Source organism: Hydractinia symbiolongicarpus, chromosome 4, assembly GCF_029227915.1.
Source record: "Hydractinia symbiolongicarpus strain clone_291-10 chromosome 4, HSymV2.1, whole genome shotgun sequence".
NCBI classification, from domain to species: Eukaryota; Metazoa; Cnidaria; class Hydrozoa; order Anthoathecata; family Hydractiniidae; genus Hydractinia; species Hydractinia symbiolongicarpus.
The window spans coordinates 24,109,588-24,128,797 of NC_079878.1; the positions used below are offsets into that span (position 1 = coordinate 24,109,588).

Consider the following 19,210-nt stretch of genomic DNA (forward strand, 5'->3'; position numbering starts at 1 on the left):
GTTGATAACTTCTATCATGCCCGAAATTCTATAAATTAAATTATAAATTTAAAAGTCTAATATCTCGGTTGATTTTTAAAATACATTTTCTGACATTTTTTACTGTTTTTTGTATATTTATTAATTTAAATGGGGTAATCATTTTCAGTGGAGAATGAATACACAGGAGGCGATTCAAGGATCTAACTATATATATACTCGTGAAAATTAATACCAGCAAACATTAGTATGCTACACCGTTTAAAAAAACGCGGAAAATAACACAACCAAACCTGTACATAAGAAAAATAACACAATCAAACCTGTACATAGGAAACATACTATGTAACAGTCTCCTGTGCGGAATAAATGATTTTCAATTCACCACAAGACACAAATATGGAAGAAAACAAAATGTAGACGAACAATAACATTGTATCAGAATCATACATATGAGCGCGAAAAAAGTTTATATTTTTTTGTCCTTAATCAAACAGAATGACCAGCGGTGTAATAACCTGGAGAATGTAGGAAAGTCAGGGAATTTCAAAACTGATTGAAATAGTCCAGGGAAAAGTCAGGAAATTTTGTGGTACAAAAATTCAACTGTCAACTTTACGTAGTAGTTGTCAGTGAAATTGTCAATTTAGTGATAAAAAAGTTGGTGAGAATAAAAATTGGCTGGCCACCATGTTACAACATACCGACCACTCACAAAAACAATACACAACCTAAATTACAAAACTAGCCATATATTATTAAAAAAAATAAAAACATACACGAGCAAAATAACAACATAATCGCATACATAAATTCGCGAAAGAGTGTGTGCGGTAAAAATTGAATAGTTTGTATGTGGAAGAAAGTTTGAGATGCAAATAAAATGTAATCCATGTAAAATCCAGCAAGGATTAAATAGCTGTGCTTGATTGCTTGATTCGTCGTATCATTTTAATTTTCATGGTACCGTGCACCAACATATTGTATCTGTCATTCATTTTTCTGTGTTTTTATTTGAAAATATTTGCAATCACCAAAAAAAACATTTTCCAGATCTTGCATCGCTAATTTGACTAGGTAATTAAAATTGTACCCAATTCGATGATTCTTTCGAGGAGCTAAAGTAAACAGACATAAGCTACATGTAAATCGAGAAACTTCAACGCTTTCATGCGTCTATTTAAATAAATATTGTTCTACTTTACATCATGTTGCAGCTTATTTTCTATATGCGTTTCTGAAATTCATGGTTTAGTGGAAAGAAGTATTTTTTTAAAGCGCCATTGAAAGACTTTGGACTTTCCCTTTGCATGAATTTGAGAGGGAGCAGCACTAAGATCCAAAAAATCAATCGGGAAAGACATAAGTCGAATCATGAGACATCCAAAATATGTTTTGAAAGTAATTCTCGTGAATGAAAGTATCAACAAAATGTTGACTTTTACAGCTTTTAACTAGCAGTTTCACAAAACCATAGTTGACACAGTTATAAAGAGGGTATTGGTAGTGGTAGTGTGACAAAAAAGTTAAAATATTGCAGATTTTAGGACCGTATCTTTTTGCATATGTTAGCTAGCTAAACCTAAAATCTAGCCACGTTGTTACGAAGATGTGAATACATTTTTAGGTCTATTGTATTTGATTGTACTTGCTGACTAATTCATATTATAAAGAAAAGTTTTTTTCCTCGTGTAAAAAAAAAACGTTCTTTTCACGATTTATCGCGGCATCAACTTTCGCGAATTGTATTTTGAATATTTCGCGGGCACTTAATTTCGCAAAAATTATTAAACTTTATTTAGCATTGATCGAAGATAAAGTAGATATTATGCATGCCAGTAAATCTTCTTTACAACAAGCAGAGACCGTAGTATATTTTAATTTGGTAGAATCAGGTTTAAACGATCCATAAAATTTCAATTTTTACGAATCACATTTCTCCCAATTTCAACTTCGAAAGGTAAAGGTAGATTTTAAGTATTATTTAAAACAAACTCATATTTTTTGACAACGATTTGTAGTGTATAACAAAAACTTACTCATTATTTGAGAACGCAGCAAAATCTCCCCAATCTGTCGTTGTCGGTTGAGAAGTCGGTTGTTGCGTCGGCGGTTGAGAAGGAGTTTGTTGTCTCGTCGTCGTTTGCGTACTACCTGGTGGCGGCGCAATTTTTGCCACACCACCGGGCGGTGGCGGAAGTATACCGATGCTCTCTGTATCTACAGAATAATAACTGCAATTCAATTTACACATGGAAATAACAAGAAATATTCATGTTGGTCCACGTGGTTGAACACTGGGTCGGGCGAAAGGCAGAGTTGGAATATTCTTTATGAGTACACTTGTGCAACATTATTTTGAAATCAATCAAAACTGCTGGAGTAGCTACATAAACAGTGCCGCGACCTTTGTGTAGCAGAGTAACAAGAATTGTTTGAAAAACCTGCTGATTTCAAAAAAAACGAGCGGGCTGATACCGTAAATTTTATCATGCCTTTTTTACTAAAAAAGAGTCCCTGCCTTGAAAGTTCTTGCCACTTGATTTCATTTTGCCTCACAGACTGAATAATAGTATTAACTACAACAGAACAGACGTAAACTGGAACAAACCAAAATATTTACGTACTTGCTTTCGGTCTTGGCTTCGTATCTTGTTCACTTTTATTCTAACGGTAAAAAAGAAATATTCGTTGAGCGTTAACACAACAACACATCGTTACAAAACGCCAGAGGTGTTTATTAATGTTATTCGTTTTTTGACGAGGAGTTAATTCGGTAGAGGCATTTCTAAATCAACGTTTCAATCATAGTATGAACGACAAATGGGTATTTGAACTTGTCGTATCCTAAATTCCTTTGTTATCTTGAATTTATATATATCTCGAATTGATTTTTTATTTTCTGAGGAATTTTTACATTTACTTTTGGCGTCTTATTGATGTCAAGAAAAATGTATATGCCTTAATGTCGAAAGAAAGTTTCAAAAGGCTGTTGTGGAGAACACATAAATAAACCTGATAATTACAACATAAGAAAGGAAAAGGCGTATAAAATCAAAATTGAATTTGGCGTTTTACAGGGCGGTTTTTATGTTAATACGATATTGCATATTTTCTTTTTGTAAGAATCTAAACCTCAACGTCACTTAAAAATTCTACAATTTCAACATAAATTGATTGAGGATTGATTTTTCGTAAGCATCTGCAGGACATTTATACTGAAAATTTACATAGATCAAAAAAACTACAAAATGCCAGAACCAGAAGAAATATCACCTTGAAACATTATCAAACAAAGAAGGCGATGGCGCGGGATACGTGGATTGTCGTTACCGAAACAATAATGTAATTGGCTACAACTGCCAAAAATAAGAATTAGCCAAATCTTTGGCGTCGATTTGATTTGAAGACTGGTCATTTAGCGCTGATTGGATTTTAATGAGAATTGATAATTTTGCAAAACGTACTGTGAGAAATATGAAAACAGATGTAGATTTAGATTTAAAAAAAAAAATTAAAAAAAGAGAATAAAACGTTGTAGATAATAACTTCTTTTAAAAAATTAAATGAAAAATTTATTTAAAGGCTTAGAGAGGAAGTTTTAACCTCGCGGCGATTCTATTCATTTCGAAATATGTTATAACGAACTAAAAAATCATGATGCATGCTAGCTTTTTGCGAAAACAATCTGTTCTTTAAGATTGTTAAAAAAAAAAAATAATAATTTTGTCATATTAAAAAATTTTTGAAACAAAAAATCATTTAAGTACAATTACGCTAAACACGAAATAACATTTGCCAGCATTATGTTCCCGAAAAAAATTACAAGCACGCTAAATATTCGCGGTTTAAATGTCACTGATTCAAGATCAAGCAGATACACCCTACTTTTAAAAAATAACTTACTCCAAAATTTATTTTAATAGTTTGACCTTCTTTGAACCTTAAATCAAGCGGAGGGTCTGCTGTTCCAGCGGATAGATTATCTTCTACTTTTTCTCGCCTAAAAAACAAGCTTAAAATTCAATATGTGTATAATATCGCAAATACTTTCAACCTACAGTTTCAGTAACTGCAGTAAGAAGAACTACTGTGTATAAAAAATAAAAAATAAAAATTACTTGAAATGATCTTGAAGAGACACGTTAAAATCAAACGAATCACCTCTGTCAGAGAAGCCCATTCCAATGAAAGCATGTCGACCTAAATAAAAGGGTACGTCATTTTAAAAAGCAAGATTGTTGCCATGGTGAAACCATTATTCCATATTTTTCATGTTGTTTCATGTTAATTTGTTTAAAAAACTTTGCAAAAAATTCTCGTTGATGTGTTTGTACAGAATACCATCAATAACATGACTGTCATCCTTGGGTTTAGCAATTTTATCAAAAACAGAGCAGTTTTTGTTTTTGGTAAAATTTTGACCCTGGTGTGAAACAATTTAAATATCTCATCTTCATCATGTTCCTTTTTTCGTCAATTTTTGTCAATAACGGACCATTCACTCTATCAATAAGTCATGGATAAATTATAAAATTTGGCATTGTAAGGAAGCCCCAATCTTTATAATTCGGTGAGATAAAAGAGAAAATATATAAGACTTTGTATATGGAACTCACAGAGGTTTTATAACATGAACTGATGTCATCCTTGGGTTTAGCAATTTTTATCAAAAACAGAGCAGTTTTTGTTTTTGGTAAAATTTTGACCCTGGTGTGAAACAATTTAAATATCTCATCTTCATCATGTTCCTTATTTTGTCAATTTTTGTCAATAACGGACTATTCACTCTATCAATAAAAGTCATGGATAAATTATAAAATTTGGCATTGCAAGGAAGCCCCAATCTTTATAATTCGGCGAGATAAAAGGGAAAATATATAAGACTTTGTATATGGAACTCACAGAGGTTTTATAACATGAACTGATGTCATCCTTGGGTTTAGCAATTTTTATCAAAAACAGAGCAGTTTTTGTTTTTGGTAAAATTTTGACCCTGGTGTGAAACAATTTAAATATCTCATCTTCATCATGTTCCTTTTTTTGTCAATTTTTGTCAATAACGGACCATTAACTGTATCAATAAAAGTCATGGATAAATTATAAAATTTGGCATTGTATGTATCAAACTCCTCAATAAAATGTGAGTTTTTTTATTATATTTCTTACTAATTGTATTCCTTAACTGAATCAAGTTTACAGTATGATATTGATGAGTTTTACTGATATTTTTTTGCTAACTTTGAAATTTTATTCAAACATAAGCCCCTGAACCATTGCATGAAAAAAAAACATCAAGTAGTAAACTAATGGATATGGATAAAATGCTTTACCAGAAACCCCTCAAACCACCCCCTTCATTCTTTTATAAGACACCATCAAGCAAAGACGCCGATGGTAAGGGAGAAGTGAAAGCAAACAGTGAAGTGTCAGTAAAAATGACAGTGGTTCATTTAAAGTTTTTTTATTCTCCTTTATAAATAATGTTTTTCAGATGGATGCTTTTGTTTTATTCTGTTGTCTTGTATTATTCCACTGTGAAAACCTTATGAATTTTTATAAGCCCAGGGCTTCCATTCGATATAAAACAGTAACAGGTTGTTTGCAATCTTACCTCCATCATCTTGTATTTTTATTACGAAGTATCTACTGCTGTCTGAAACAGATTCCACTGAAGGTCCAGGATATTCAGTAATGGGTGCCTGTGCAAACAGTTCACCTGGAATTAAATAAACTTAAATTATATATGTACAACAAAAAACCTGAAACATAATGCTTAGTATGAAGAATTTTTTTCATTTTTTCAAAGACAAATAAACAAATAAATAAAGGGTATTTTAGGTGAATAAAAATAAAAACAAAATGTATAAATTATCAAGCAAAAGCTTCTCGAAAAATAATCCATTATCAGTTTTAAAAAATCTTTAACAGCACTGATGATGGATTATTTTCCATAAAGTTTTTGGTTTAAAAAATGATATTTAACTCATGGCTAAAATTACTAACACAAAGCGTATTTCAATTACAGCATAACAAATTTTTCAAATTTACACAAAAACGTGAAGTTCATAAAGCAGTAAAAGGACAGTATAGAATAAGATAATACTGCATAAAAAAATCTATTTATAACATCATCATGAAATATGGTTTTGAATGACTGTACCTGATGTTTTATCTTCAAATTTTATTACACATTTATTATTTATTACAACAATACGAAGTCTTCCCGACCAATCTGGCTGATCAAGTTTCCAATCAGCAGCTCTATAAAAATAGTTAGATTACATAATAATCAAGATGTTAGCTAGAACTTTACAATTGCGGCGATTATTTTTCAATTGAGAATTTCCATAAGAGTCTCTAAGAGGACAGTCTCTACGAGAACAGCAAACCTTAAGTCATTATTGTGTTTTCTAACTCGCCTGATGTGACTGATGCCAAACTCGCCTGATCTGACTGATGGCAAGTAAAAGTAAATGATACAAACCATCAAACAAGGCATAGCGCAGTTGCATGTTTGGATGTTAAACAATAAAAATGAATACAAATTTTTAACCGACTTTGTCAGTTAGGTTTCAAGCAAGAAATACATCAGATAGGTAACAGGGAAAACATTTTTTGCAAAAACTAGATTCGATTTTTTGGGAATTCTCCATTTAACAGCAAAATAAAGCCTAGCTAAACATTCAAATAATTATAAAAATAAAATAAAATAATTAATAGGAACATTTTTATGCCCTTTACTTGCACTCCCCTCCCCAATGGAAAAACAAGTTAGTTTCATACGAATAGCTTTAAAAGGTGTCTACGAATCTTTTAACTTTTTGGTAAAATCTTTATTGTTTTTTCAACATCTATCTTGAAAAAACAATGAAGATTTTACCAAAAAGGCCTTTAAAGTTTATCTAACTATATAGGATAATGACATGATAAGTTAAATACTGAGAAAAGAATTGCTGGTATAAATGATAATCAGGATAATAAATAATGATACTCATGTAAAATTTTTAACTGGACAGATAAAAACATTTACATTGCCACATACCCTCATTTATATCCTTAAAACAGAGCCTGGTTTATATCAAATACAATAATGTCATGCATTACTTTCAGCGTAATTATCAAAACTTCTAAAGTCAAAAACCTTGAGAAACAATTAACATTTTTAAAGAAAATAAAAAGACTCATGGACAAATTTTTAAAATCTTTTATATAAATACAACTTCTTTTTTTGTGGGAGGTAAGCCTTATAGATTGAACACCTGAATCTGAACATTGGTTGAATAGAACAACCAAAGCAGTTGCACAAATCTTCTCAACTTAATTCTCAGTAGAACAATGGATCGTGTTTACCCTACATTGTGTAAATTTACACAGAGTCATCGTAAAAACAATAAAGAAATAGTTCAATAAAAGTTTCTAAATAAGTTTTTCCTGGATTTGTTGAAACCTGTAATAATTGCTTGAATCTATATAAATTTTCTATTGTAAACTGATAATAATGCCAGCTAAGCCAGACAGCGAAGCTCATTTGTCATTTTAGTACGCATAAATATTTCTTACCAGAGAACATTTTCAAAAAGTCAGTCAGATGTACACTTATGGCTTTTAGTCAAGTTCGGCTTATGACCTCCAGATTAAAAAGTATTTTACCTATTTGTGTATTTCAAGAAAGATATTCTTTGATAAATTGTGTCTGTTTTGGTTCTGCATACCGGGTCTGAAGTGGCTTTTCTGTGTGAATTATTCAAATCGAAATTGGAACTCTAACGAAATTCAAAATTCCTTCTCTCAAGGAACAGAAGAAGGAAAGAGAACGCAAACAGGAAAAACTGCAGAGAAAAGGTTATAAATTTTTAGCATTTTAGCACAGGGAAATAAAAAGTTTTTTTTTGCGTGTTTTATAATGGCTCTCAAATTAAGTTAATAGAAAAACCACAGTACGTGATTTAAAGAAGCTGCTATTTATTTCTTTTTACACGAAAATAAAACCATGATTTTTTCCAAAAATTGCAGAGAAATTTGGTTGCTGGTAAAGAAAATGTTTAAAACTCCCATTTCTTGTACCTTTTCTTTGTTTCGTAATTAATTCAGTTTACAGAAAAATATATTTATATACTGTAGTAAAAAACAATAAAATGTCATTTTTACTGTTATTAATTGATAACTCCCATTAAAGACAATGAACGCTGGGTAGTTTAATGATGTTGGCGTTATCAAATAAAAAATTAAAAAGAAGTAAAACTCAAAAGATCAATGGGCTACATTCTAAAACCCCAGAGAGTAACATGCTTTAGTGGAGACAGATAAGTAGAGATCGGCAGTTTTACCTAATTTCTCACAAAGTCAGTCAGATGTACACTTATGCCTTTTTGTCAAGTTCGGCTTATGACCTCCAGATTAAAAAGTATTTTACCTATTATAATACCCGTATACGTCTGTCCGTCCGTCCGTCCATCACGCAAAATGGTAGCTTAGCTGCGCAGGTAGCAAGACGCACGCAATGCGGTATAAAAAGGACGGACGAACCCGTGGATTTTTCCATGGGCTAACGACTAGTTTTACCTATTTGTGTATTTTAAGAAAGATATTCTTTGTATCCTACAAGTATCAAATGCCCTCTGAATCCACGATGGGATTCAGCATTCAGCAGACAACAAAATTTTGCCAGTGGTTTTTAGATCGCACAAAAATACTGATGTATTGCCAGCTAATTTTCTAAAAAAGCATATTGAAGCATACCAGGGGTATTAAACACGAAATAAGCACCAATGCAATAAATTGTGTACTCCCAACTTTGATCATTTTAAAAGCGCAGGCAACCTTAAAATATAGAAATTAGGAAAGAATTTAGAAAATGTTAAGTACATCGTGCAGAGGTTGCTGTTTGGGCATTATATTAATGTTCCGTTATTGTGAAAAAAATATTTATATATCGGCGTTCACCTCCGCATTAGTTAAGAACCGCATGGCTGGATTTCTTATGTAGGACCTGGTTACCAAAGACGAAGGGGGCGGGCAAAAGAAATTTATGTCTACGTAGTTTTAACTAATTCAGGAGTCGGTGAATTAGCTAAGATGGTCAGGTTGGCTATGAACAGGCTTGCTTGTGGATTAAAAGGACCAGGACTATTCAATAATTCTGAGATTTGAGTGTCCGACCAAGACGGAAATATATCGGACGTTTTAACCAACAAAAGTTCGAAACGAGCTAGGACATGTCCGACCAAACTGGGAATGTGGCGGAAGTTTTAATCACACCCCGAAACGATTTAGGTGTGTGCTAAGGCGCATGCCTCTCCTGAAAAAGATGCCTTGAGACACTAAATGTAAAGTTTTTTTAGCGAAAAATATGGCAAGCAAAATTGCTCGCATAGACACTCTGACGCGAACAATTAATTGCTCGGGAGGTTATTTGCTCATGGCAAGGCATGATATATGTGATTGAGAGGATTAGTTAAGATGGAGAACACTAGAACCAGCAGCACTGTAGCTTAGTGGTTATAACTCCACGAATCCAGGGTTCGTCCTGCTTGGCAGCGATTTAATATGGGTTAGTAAATTTTACATTAGGTCCAGGGTTAATCAATGTCATGTGAAGGAAATTGAGATGGTACAGTGTGGACCGTTGGATGTTGCAGGAATGTTGCAGGGAGTTGTCTGGTAGAGTGCAGGCCATAATTGGGTCTGCACGTATCCCAAAATTAGCATTAAATACTCCAGGACTCCCCATCTAAACCATGGTCCTTCCTGGAAATAATAGAGAGGGTATATCCCTCAATATTTGTTAGGCTAGCCATGTAAAATATCTATATATCTATATATCTATCTATCTAGCTAAATTGTAGGAAATGATAAATAAATAAAATACAAACCTGTAGCCTCGACTACTCTGTCTTGGAGGGATCTTGTATACAAATACTTCCTGCTTTACACAAATAATACGTTCGTAATCATCTCCCATTTTATTTAACTCCAAGTTCTGTCACTGCTTTTGCTTCCTTCGTCTTTTCTGTCTGTACTCTTCGCTTAGCGAAGCAGATGCAAGTTTCCGAGTGCGCGATTTTTGATGATCTTCCCCTGGGGTCCTTTGAAAAAAAGACCCCAAAAAAGAAAGTACGCTTGCTGGAGAAAACGGGGCGAAGAAAGAGCAACTCGCCGCCGCGTTTTTTCGTAAACCAGTCCGTCTTTCCACAACCAGTCTCTCCATACACACAACCAGTCGCTCCAAAAACAACCAGTGGCTTCACACACAACCAATTACTCCAGCCTTTACCGTTGCCTTCACACATATTCAGCGTCTCCTCCCTTTGACACAGCTTTTACGTCTTGACATGTGATCCACATTTAAACTGTTATTCTTGTTTGTTATAAAATTCATCGCTAGTTGTAATACCGGTTTCCGGAACGAAGCGGGTGAAGAGCGTCTGTTTAACCGTTTAACTTATGCAAAAATAAAGGCGAGGTGTAAAGCAACAAAAAAAACCCCGCGTACCGAGCCCTGATATAAAAAAAACGGCGGAGTTGAATTGGTTGAGGCTCTCCTTTTTGTGTACAAGTTCGTTTGTCAAAGAACTGACGAAAAAAGTCATACTTTTCAAAGTTTTCTATAAATTGGTGACATATATTATTTATGTAACATTTTGTTGGATTGGTTCTTCACTTCGTTGCAACTATTTCTCGCCTACCTATCACAACACGGAGGACTAATTCATAATATCGCCTTTTCAGATCGACACGTTGAAAAAATAACAACAATATATAAGCGAATTTTGAATGGAGCGCAACACAACCAAATCCAAAGAAAGAGTAACTCCACCACATGATCAGTCATGTTAGAGTGAAATCAAATTGTTTTAAACCAATGTCGAATTATCAGAGAGAGAAATACCTCTTTTTATTTTGCTACAGCTAGTCGGATTTTGTTTTAATGGTACACTGTTGGAACGATTCGAATAATTAATACGTAGTTTATGTTAGTTTATTATTCATCACAATAAACCTGGTAACCAGGGCTTTTTTTCTCTTTCTGACTGGCAATATCGTCTGAAATTGACAAAAAGAGAAAAAGAGCCCTTGCGACGAGGTTGTATCTCAGTGTGCAGGGTCGAGTCATCGCAATTTTTTTTTAAAGTTCTGATTATATAAAGATTTTTCTGTATGTTTAATTTCTGTAGTGAAAGTAGTGAGAACAAAGTTATGCGGCATAGAGCTCTTGCGTGTTATTTCATTTTCTGGAATCAGTAAAAGATGCTCCTGAATTTATATCTACGGTGATTTATAGTGACTGTTGTAGAACATGCGAAAATATTAATTCAAAAGGGTAGTCTTGTATGTCCTAATATGTACATGATGAATACCAAAACTAGTTGTTGACCAACCTCGTCCCCAGGACTATTTTCTTCTCAGCGGCGCAACGCTTTCTGATAGTTCTAGCCGCGACGGTAAAAGATGCTGGCGTCGAGCTTTCTTGCTGACATCTGTTATAAAAGACCAAGTTAACGTTTTTATTTGATCAGTTAGGCTGGTGAGCAAATCCAAATCAAACTTTAGTTTACTCACTCCAGACTTTGTTATTGCGTAGCAGTTGCTTTGATTTTAAAAGGATTTGAGACTCACGTTACTTCTAAAATGTTGCTATCAAATGTTGTTTATATCAATGGTAGCTTTGGTCTACACCTAACCTTACTAGAACTTTTTTTCGCGACATACTAACTGGTTGTCAAGGCCGGAATATCACATTATTTAGCGATTCAGATTCTTAAATTAAAAATTACATCATAATGGTCTCGGCTGTATAGTTATAATGTGAAGGCATAATCTTGTTTTATAGTTGCTTGAATAGACATGTCGATAAAGTATAAGTAACTGGGTATAGTTTATAGAAAAGAATCAAGCATCTCAATGAGGGATCGATGTTTACACACACAAAAGATATGCCATGTTGGTCAAACCCAGCTATTCTCGACACACATTGCTTACAATTCAATGTTCGGCTGTCTTTAAAAAAATAATTAAGAAGAAAATCCAGGTTTAGATTACCTGTTTCTCGGCAATAGAATAGTAGCGATGGGTTAGATAATGAGTTAGCCACTTAACTGATCCTGGTACATACAAAAACTTTTTCGTCTAGCAAAGGAATGTGACAAGGCATTCGATCCCCTACGCGACAATAGAATAAATATCTTTAACACATCCATTTTTTTAATTCTAACGTAACATTATTATTTTAACATTTTTAGCATATAACCTAATTTACAAAATTTGCAAAAGATGTCTTTCACTAAATCAAATTCATAAATAACTTGTCTCGACTTTATTTTCTTCTATTTCTAATCTTTGTATACTGTTTTCTTTTCAGTACCTTACCATGGATGCTGCCACACAAATATCGAGACTTCTTGATTTATAATTCACTTCCAAGTCATTTGTATTCGATATATTTTTATTTACATATATAAATTTTTTGTTTAAGTGTACACTTTTGACAGGTGATTCTGCAGCACCAAATAAATTGACAATTACAGTTTTTAACAACACTTCTTTCTTTTGTTCGATAACCTCTTCCACAACACATAGCGTTACAAGAACCTGATTGGCCTTTCTTTTGTCTACACCTACGTCCAGTCACCGATGAGCAATATAATGGAGAGTTTTTCAAATAAACAAGCTGAGTGTTGGTCACTGGTGGTGAGTATTTTATTGCAGGCATTAACACCTGACGTGTGCTGATATACTTTAGTTTAACTTTAATAGCGGCATCAAACTTTCTTTTCAAAACATTCCCAATAAAACGAAAATCAGGGATTTCTCTTGAGCAAATACGAGATGTGCACGCCCCTGAAACCCCATGGCACGCACATTTTAACTTCATATTTGATTCAATGGTCTAAAGGTAAAACGTATTAGTTTTTTAGTTTTGTCTTTATGCATTAAGGATTACAACAAATATTACTTCTGTTTTTATACCGACAGCCATAAAAAATAAAATATATTTCGAAAAAATATTCCTTGGAATATCTTAAAAGGATGAGCAGCTCATTTCCACTCCAATAAAATCTCCTTCGCCCGTGCATTGCCAAATCAAAAAAAATATTTCTTTTAAAACAAAATTAAAACTTAAATTCGACTTCTTACTTTTTTCCGCGCAACTAAATTTTTTGGATAATTAAATTGTTATATCAAATTGATTGGCCAAAACAGAACAGAAGAAAAAGTAAACAATTGATAACAAAATGAACGAAAATGAACCAATCAAGTTGCAAAATTTTTATTGTTTTGTTCATGTTCCAGAGTGGAAATTGATCAAAGAAAATATTTCCACAAAAAAAAACCTTGTTTGGAGTGCAAATTCAGTGTCACTCTACCCTACTGTTTCTTTTTAGACTCAAAACGCCTTAGGTTATAATTTCTACCCAAGCAATACTTTATAAAAAATAATAATTTAAAAGATAAAAAAAATTGCTGGTTAACATCTTACCTTGCGACCAACATCATTGTTATGTAAATTCATTAAACTTCTCGCATGACTGGAATACATTCTTTCCAAACTCCAATTTAACTCCACACTGTCAATAAACTGTTTGGAGAAAGTGACACCAAAGTTGACATTGTCATTACAACGATGCCATCGATAACCTCGAGAGTCATCTTTCGTATCTCGTACGTCGCAAGAGCAGGATTGCAACAGATTGCTGGAGCAGGCCTTTGTAACAGAGAACACAACTCCAGCTGAGAACAAAGCACTGATAAACGCTGCTTCCTTTGATTCTAAAGTTTATATAGAAACAAATTTCAATAAAAGGCGAATAAGTCGCAAAGAAAACGAACGTAAAACATGATTGAACCTTTTTATATTATAACTATATTTGCATATATGGTTCGTTATATTTTTTATTTATTTATTTAAGCATGCTCAAAATTTCTTACCCATGATTAGACTGTTCCCAAATAAAGATGGGTAGTTTTTGGAGTCAGTTGTCCACAAAGAATTTGGAGCATGCGCAGAACAGTTCCAACGTCGCCAGCGAAATTGATGTCTAAACAGAAACACTAATTTTGTTACATTGTATTTCTACTGTTATTATATATAGTCGTGGAAAAATCCACGGGTTCGCCCGTCCTTTTTATACCGCATGGCGTGCGTCTCGCTACCTGCGCAGCTAAGCTACCATTTTGCGTGACAGACAGACGGACGGACGGACAGACGTATACGGGTATTATAATGTAGACAGTCAAACAAATTTAAAGTTAAGAAGTCTCCGGGACTGATAATATTTTCAAATATATCTTTACCAACTGCAAAAAAATGTTGACAGAATATGCAAAAGTTACTTTTTTATACAAAAAAATAACTGTTATTTACAAGTGCTACAAGCTGTCTTTTATTTCTAAGAAATTATAAAACACACCCTCGCATTCACCAAGTTTATTTTTTTGTTATATTTTCACTTTTTTTCAAATCTTTGGTCCCATGGAGGTGCGAGATATCAGGTGTATTGTAGTTGCAATGCTGTTTCCTGCAGAAAGTTTTCGCTGCAAGTTATATATTGAACTTAAATCTTGATGTGGATTGATCTTTTTTATGATGTTGTTAAACTGGATTTAAATATAATGTGTACTTACATACACTCATCGTACGCAATTCTAGCACCAACGGACACTTTTGGAATCAGATCGCCATAATTGATACACAACTTTCTTTGTGTGTCCGTCCAAAATCGGTAATTGTTGCAGAACTTTCTGTTGTATATATCACCAGATACCAACGCTAATTTCCTGTATATAAGATGGATTAAAGTTTTTAGAACGGCATTCTGTTTTCAAATGTACAAACATCTAAATTTTTTAACTCGATCATACATCAATTTTGTTTTAGACCATACGTGGTCACACAGCTTTAAATTTGCAGCTAGTTGATACAATGGGTTTGTTCTACAGATAACGTAACTGCGACATAATTCAAAAACCTTTTTTAAACAAATTTACATTTTTTCTCTTTCCTTTTGTCTTATGCTGGTAGATGCACGACTTAGTCATATGTCTCGAAAAAAAGAACATTCAAAGTTCAATTTAATTGAATTTTATTGTATTGGTTTATGCAATGTTTATTTTATCAATATCTAATTTTGTTCCTTTAAGCGAACAGAAAGGTCTACGAACGAGTATCAAAAATATTTAATATGAACAAAATTCAGATTGTAACTAAATGTAGGATAGTGAAACACATCAAACTGATCAAATGTGTGATAGTATAGCACAAATTCTTTTTATTTTTTAGAATCTGTTTATAAACAAGTAGTCTTGGAGGTCGATTTGTAAGAGTGTTGACATTTCTCCACGAATTAAGAACATAAGCCCTAACTTGATTTCTAACCTTAGAGAATTTTACAGACAAGAATTTGTTTTTCTCTTTCTTATAACACACACGAGCGGTTATAAATCAAGACTTTAAATAGTTTTTAAAATCGTTTCTTAGTTTTAAACATATCAAGAACAAGTTCAGCCGCAATTTGTTTAAAACATAAACACATCCTGTTTTAGGCCAAATTTAGGCAAAGTATTGTATCATAAAAACGCACGTGTGACATTCCCTTAGCTTATCTCATCAATGATACGCGATTCAATTTGTCGAATCCAATTTGTCGAATGTAAGATTTTAAAAGTTGAACAATGTTCAACCTTTCCGATTGGTCGATAAAAAACGTTGACCAAGCAATGTTCTTAAAGTCGTATTGCAAAATTGCAAACAAGCACACTCTTCAATATAAAATTTAAAATCGACAAGCTAAATCAAAAAAGAGTGATACACGATCCATTTTGTTAAGTTAGATATATCGCAATCGACAAAATGGATCGTGTATCTTCCCATTATTACTTTTAAAAGGAAAGCTCGTATTCGACAAAAAAGATCATGTAGCTATCAGTTGCTTAACAAGCGGGGAAGTAGTGTGGAGCTAAGAAGCAAAAAATAAATGGAAGCGAAGAGTTTCTTTCTGTATTATCCATCCTGCAGTCTCTGACAAGTGTTAACATGGTTATACTTACATCCACTGCTGACTCAGCGAATCTGTTGGTAAGAAAAACAATATAAAACTCCCAAGAAGCAGGATTTGCATGTTTGTACACAGGCTGTGATAAAAATTTGAGTTGTATAAAATTAATAGAGAAACACAGAGTTCTTATATTTCCTTTTTCTTTCCGCTTTTGTTCCCTAATTATATTAAAGTGTATCTTATGAACTAATACTAATTTCACCAATTCGTCACCAGGAAAATAACTCAGCAAAACCTAACACCTCTTGTTAAGATTAATCAGTCTGGGAACAAAGTTGTTATTTTTTTAGAATTTTTTTTATTTATTATACTTTCAATGGTTAAAAAGGTACCGTTAATTTTAATTCTTTTAAAACGATCAAATAAAATTTTACTCAAAAATGACTACTATATATGTAAACCGCGGCTCAACTTCTTATTCTCCGATGGGTAAGAGCGCATGTGTTAGAAAGAGTCACAAGTGGATTGGTTTATGTAAACGAACTATTTTCGAGTTATTTTACTCTTGTGCGACTTTTCTTTGATCTTGTTCGCTGGCTAACGAATATTAGAAGGTTTTATGCAATAATTTCAATGTTTTTTTTAACAGAAAGATTATTGAGTCAAATGTAAAAATTGGATTTCTTTTTAAAGATTATAACTGATGGTCGTGGGAAACTGGGTCAGTGTATATAAGTAAGAACATATAAAGCTTCAGAGGTTTAAAACTTTAGAACATGTTGACAACATTTAAGGCTTTGTCAATCAAGTTCAAAATTGACAAAAAGAGAATTATTAAGAACATTTTAAGGCTTCTAATTAAAGTTAAGTTAATGACACTTCAAGTTGCGTGTAAACAAACTTAACTTTGTCTTATAAACGTTCGCTCAGAGAAAACTTAATGGCCTAAATTTTGTAACCTTTAGTGACGTTCTTTAATCCAAGTATTTCCAGGTAAATATGTGCGAGAGAGCGTTTTAACATATCTATACATTCTAAATTATACCTTGGTTCTTAACGGTCTTCATTACCTAAAACTTCGGAACGACTTAAAAACTTAAGAACGTCCTTAGGCCTTCACGGTGTAATTAAAAAATGGTTAATTATTATTTTGTCAATGTGTAACATGCCCTTATTTTGACTGTGAATTGTAAACATACCCTTATTTTAGCTGTGGTGTGTAACATACCCTTATTTTGACTGTGATGTGCAAACATATCCTTATTTTGACTACGGTGTGTAAACATACCCTTATTTTAGATTTGATGTGCAAACATACCCTTATTTTTAGCTGTGATGTCTATAACTAATCATATTATGGTATAATAGTGTCTGTTTTTGCAGACCACGAGGGACTTTCATGATAAGAACAAATTTTCCTCCGCATCTTCGCACCTCAGCATCTCCCACATACCATACATACCACGCCATATGTTGCTCACAAGTGAGGCTTCCAAAATTATCCAATTACCGTTAAATAGATTTATAGAAACATCTCTTTCGGTTTTGGTACTAATCAAAAGCCGACAAAAGCTACAATTAAGTTTGTCATCACAAAAATGTATCTATGGGGAATTCATACAGATATGATTAGCTAATAAAAAGGTGTGAATGAAGGTTTGGTCACGTGATTTAAAACAGGGATGTTATTGTTGAATGGTCAATGTTTAACATTACGTAGGATGATAACATTAGCCAGTGTGTAATGTTATTATAACGTTCTTAGTTAATATTTCATGTAACCAGATCATATGATAAGACGAAGATATAAATTCTCGTGCATTGAAAGATTGTTAATTTGTCGCTACACAATAATTATTTAAAGTCTAGACAAATACAAAATTCTCCAATTTATATATAAAAGAAAGAAATACAGATAATTTATGAACATTGCGTATCTATATTAAAATTTACCTGAAAAGTTTTGAGAACGTCCAGTCTAGAAGGACTAAATGCTAAAGGATGGATCAAAGTAAGTTTAGTGTTTAAAAACAACATCAACTCAACATTCGCTTTCATCCCCACGCTTCTGAAGGTTTCCAACAAAGAGAATGAAAAGAAGTGGAGAATATATTATTATCTATGCGAAATAAACTTAGTACACACAAACAAAGATAATACGGATAATGTAGCGCCGACTAGTGCTAAAACAATTGACCTGAGGACAAACAACTTGTAGAGTAGAGCAATATTTCAGACGGGAGCTACGCTACCATTTTGAGTCACAGACAATCAGATAGTTTTAGTAAAAACCGAATTTCTAAATGCAATGTGTCGTAATATAACATAATATTTCTGGATTCATGGTTGATTAATTTCTTTTATGTTTTAAGAAATTAGAATTTTCTTGCTGTAAAAAAGTGCTTTGTTTTTTTAAACTCGTAGCAATATTGTTTTGTTCTCAAATTTCAAATTCAAAAATAACTATTATTTTCACATTTACTTCGTTGATGCCATATAGCAGACACCTACCCATGGCGGGAAATTTTCTTAAACAATCAGTGCGAAACTCTGATACATGAAAAACATTTTGCAGAATGGAAATTGGACACAGAAATCGGTCTGTCATATTTTTTATGACAGACCGATTCTTGCGGTCCAACGCACACAGATTTAAAACACTTCTTCACGAACGTATTTTCCCCTCAACTTTAAAACTTAACTTTGTCGCTATTGTATCAAGTTTTTTTAGAATTTTCCGAAATATCAAATTATTCGCCAACGTATCCAACCTTTTTTTTACACATTCCACAGGTGTCTGCGATGATCATACTGCGACTGTAATATTGAGACGAAAAGTACATGATGTTATCACGTGTTCAGATAATTAAGGACAAACATACAGGTATTGTTTGTCAGACAAATCGGATCTCCAGTACTTAAAAAACTTTTCGATTATTCATTTGATCCTCCTGTACAAGTAACCATAGCGATGGTATACTTTGCATAACGGCTTTTTAAAGACTTTATTATTTAAGACTTTTTATAATAATTTTGATCAAAAGTTAGAACGCATCATTAATTAGCCTGTCCATTTCTTCACCCACTTCTAAATGATCTACACAGGTCTAGACAGATTTGGAATTTATCTTCCTGGTTAGAAAATTTACATCACTCATGGCAAACTAAACCGGTACAAAGAAACAAACGCGCTAATAAAGGCGGATGTAAAATGATCAACACTGCACTCATAAAGA

The 19,210-nt window shown here is 33.0% G+C and overlaps 2 protein-coding genes across 3 annotated transcripts; both read right to left on the reverse strand.

Moving 5' to 3' along the window:
- Positions 1-173: 173 nt before the first annotated feature.
- Positions 174-10,025, reverse strand: LOC130641964 (adaptin ear-binding coat-associated protein 1-like). 2 transcript variants are annotated; one of them, XR_008982525.1, is made up of 9 exons: positions 9,855-10,025; positions 6,143-6,243; positions 5,594-5,698; positions 4,101-4,182; positions 3,886-3,982; positions 2,607-2,646; positions 2,019-2,199; positions 303-1,097; positions 174-272 (listed from the first exon to the last, which is right to left on the reverse strand). XR_008982525.1 is itself a non-coding variant. In XM_057449012.1 (8 exons), the coding sequence occupies exons 1-8, from the start codon at positions 9,941-9,943 to the stop codon at positions 1,061-1,063; spliced, it is 732 nt and encodes a 243-aa protein (XP_057304995.1). In that variant the 5' UTR covers positions 9,944-10,025; the 3' UTR covers positions 174-1,060. The 2 variants fall into 2 exon arrangements, 1 of the variants encoding a protein (XP_057304995.1); XM_057449012.1 differs by having other exon boundaries at positions 174-1,097.
- Positions 10,026-12,143: 2,118 nt separating this feature from the next.
- On the reverse strand, positions 12,144-16,233 carry LOC130641962 (protein Wnt-4-like). The gene is made up of 5 exons (XM_057449010.1): positions 16,027-16,233; positions 14,605-14,757; positions 13,909-14,018; positions 13,460-13,749; positions 12,144-12,868 (listed from the first exon to the last, which is right to left on the reverse strand). Exons 1-5 carry the CDS (start codon positions 16,095-16,097, stop codon positions 12,425-12,427), a joined length of 1,068 nt encoding a protein of 355 aa, XP_057304993.1. The 5' UTR covers positions 16,098-16,233; the 3' UTR covers positions 12,144-12,424.
- Positions 16,234-19,210: the final 2,977 nt, after the last annotated feature.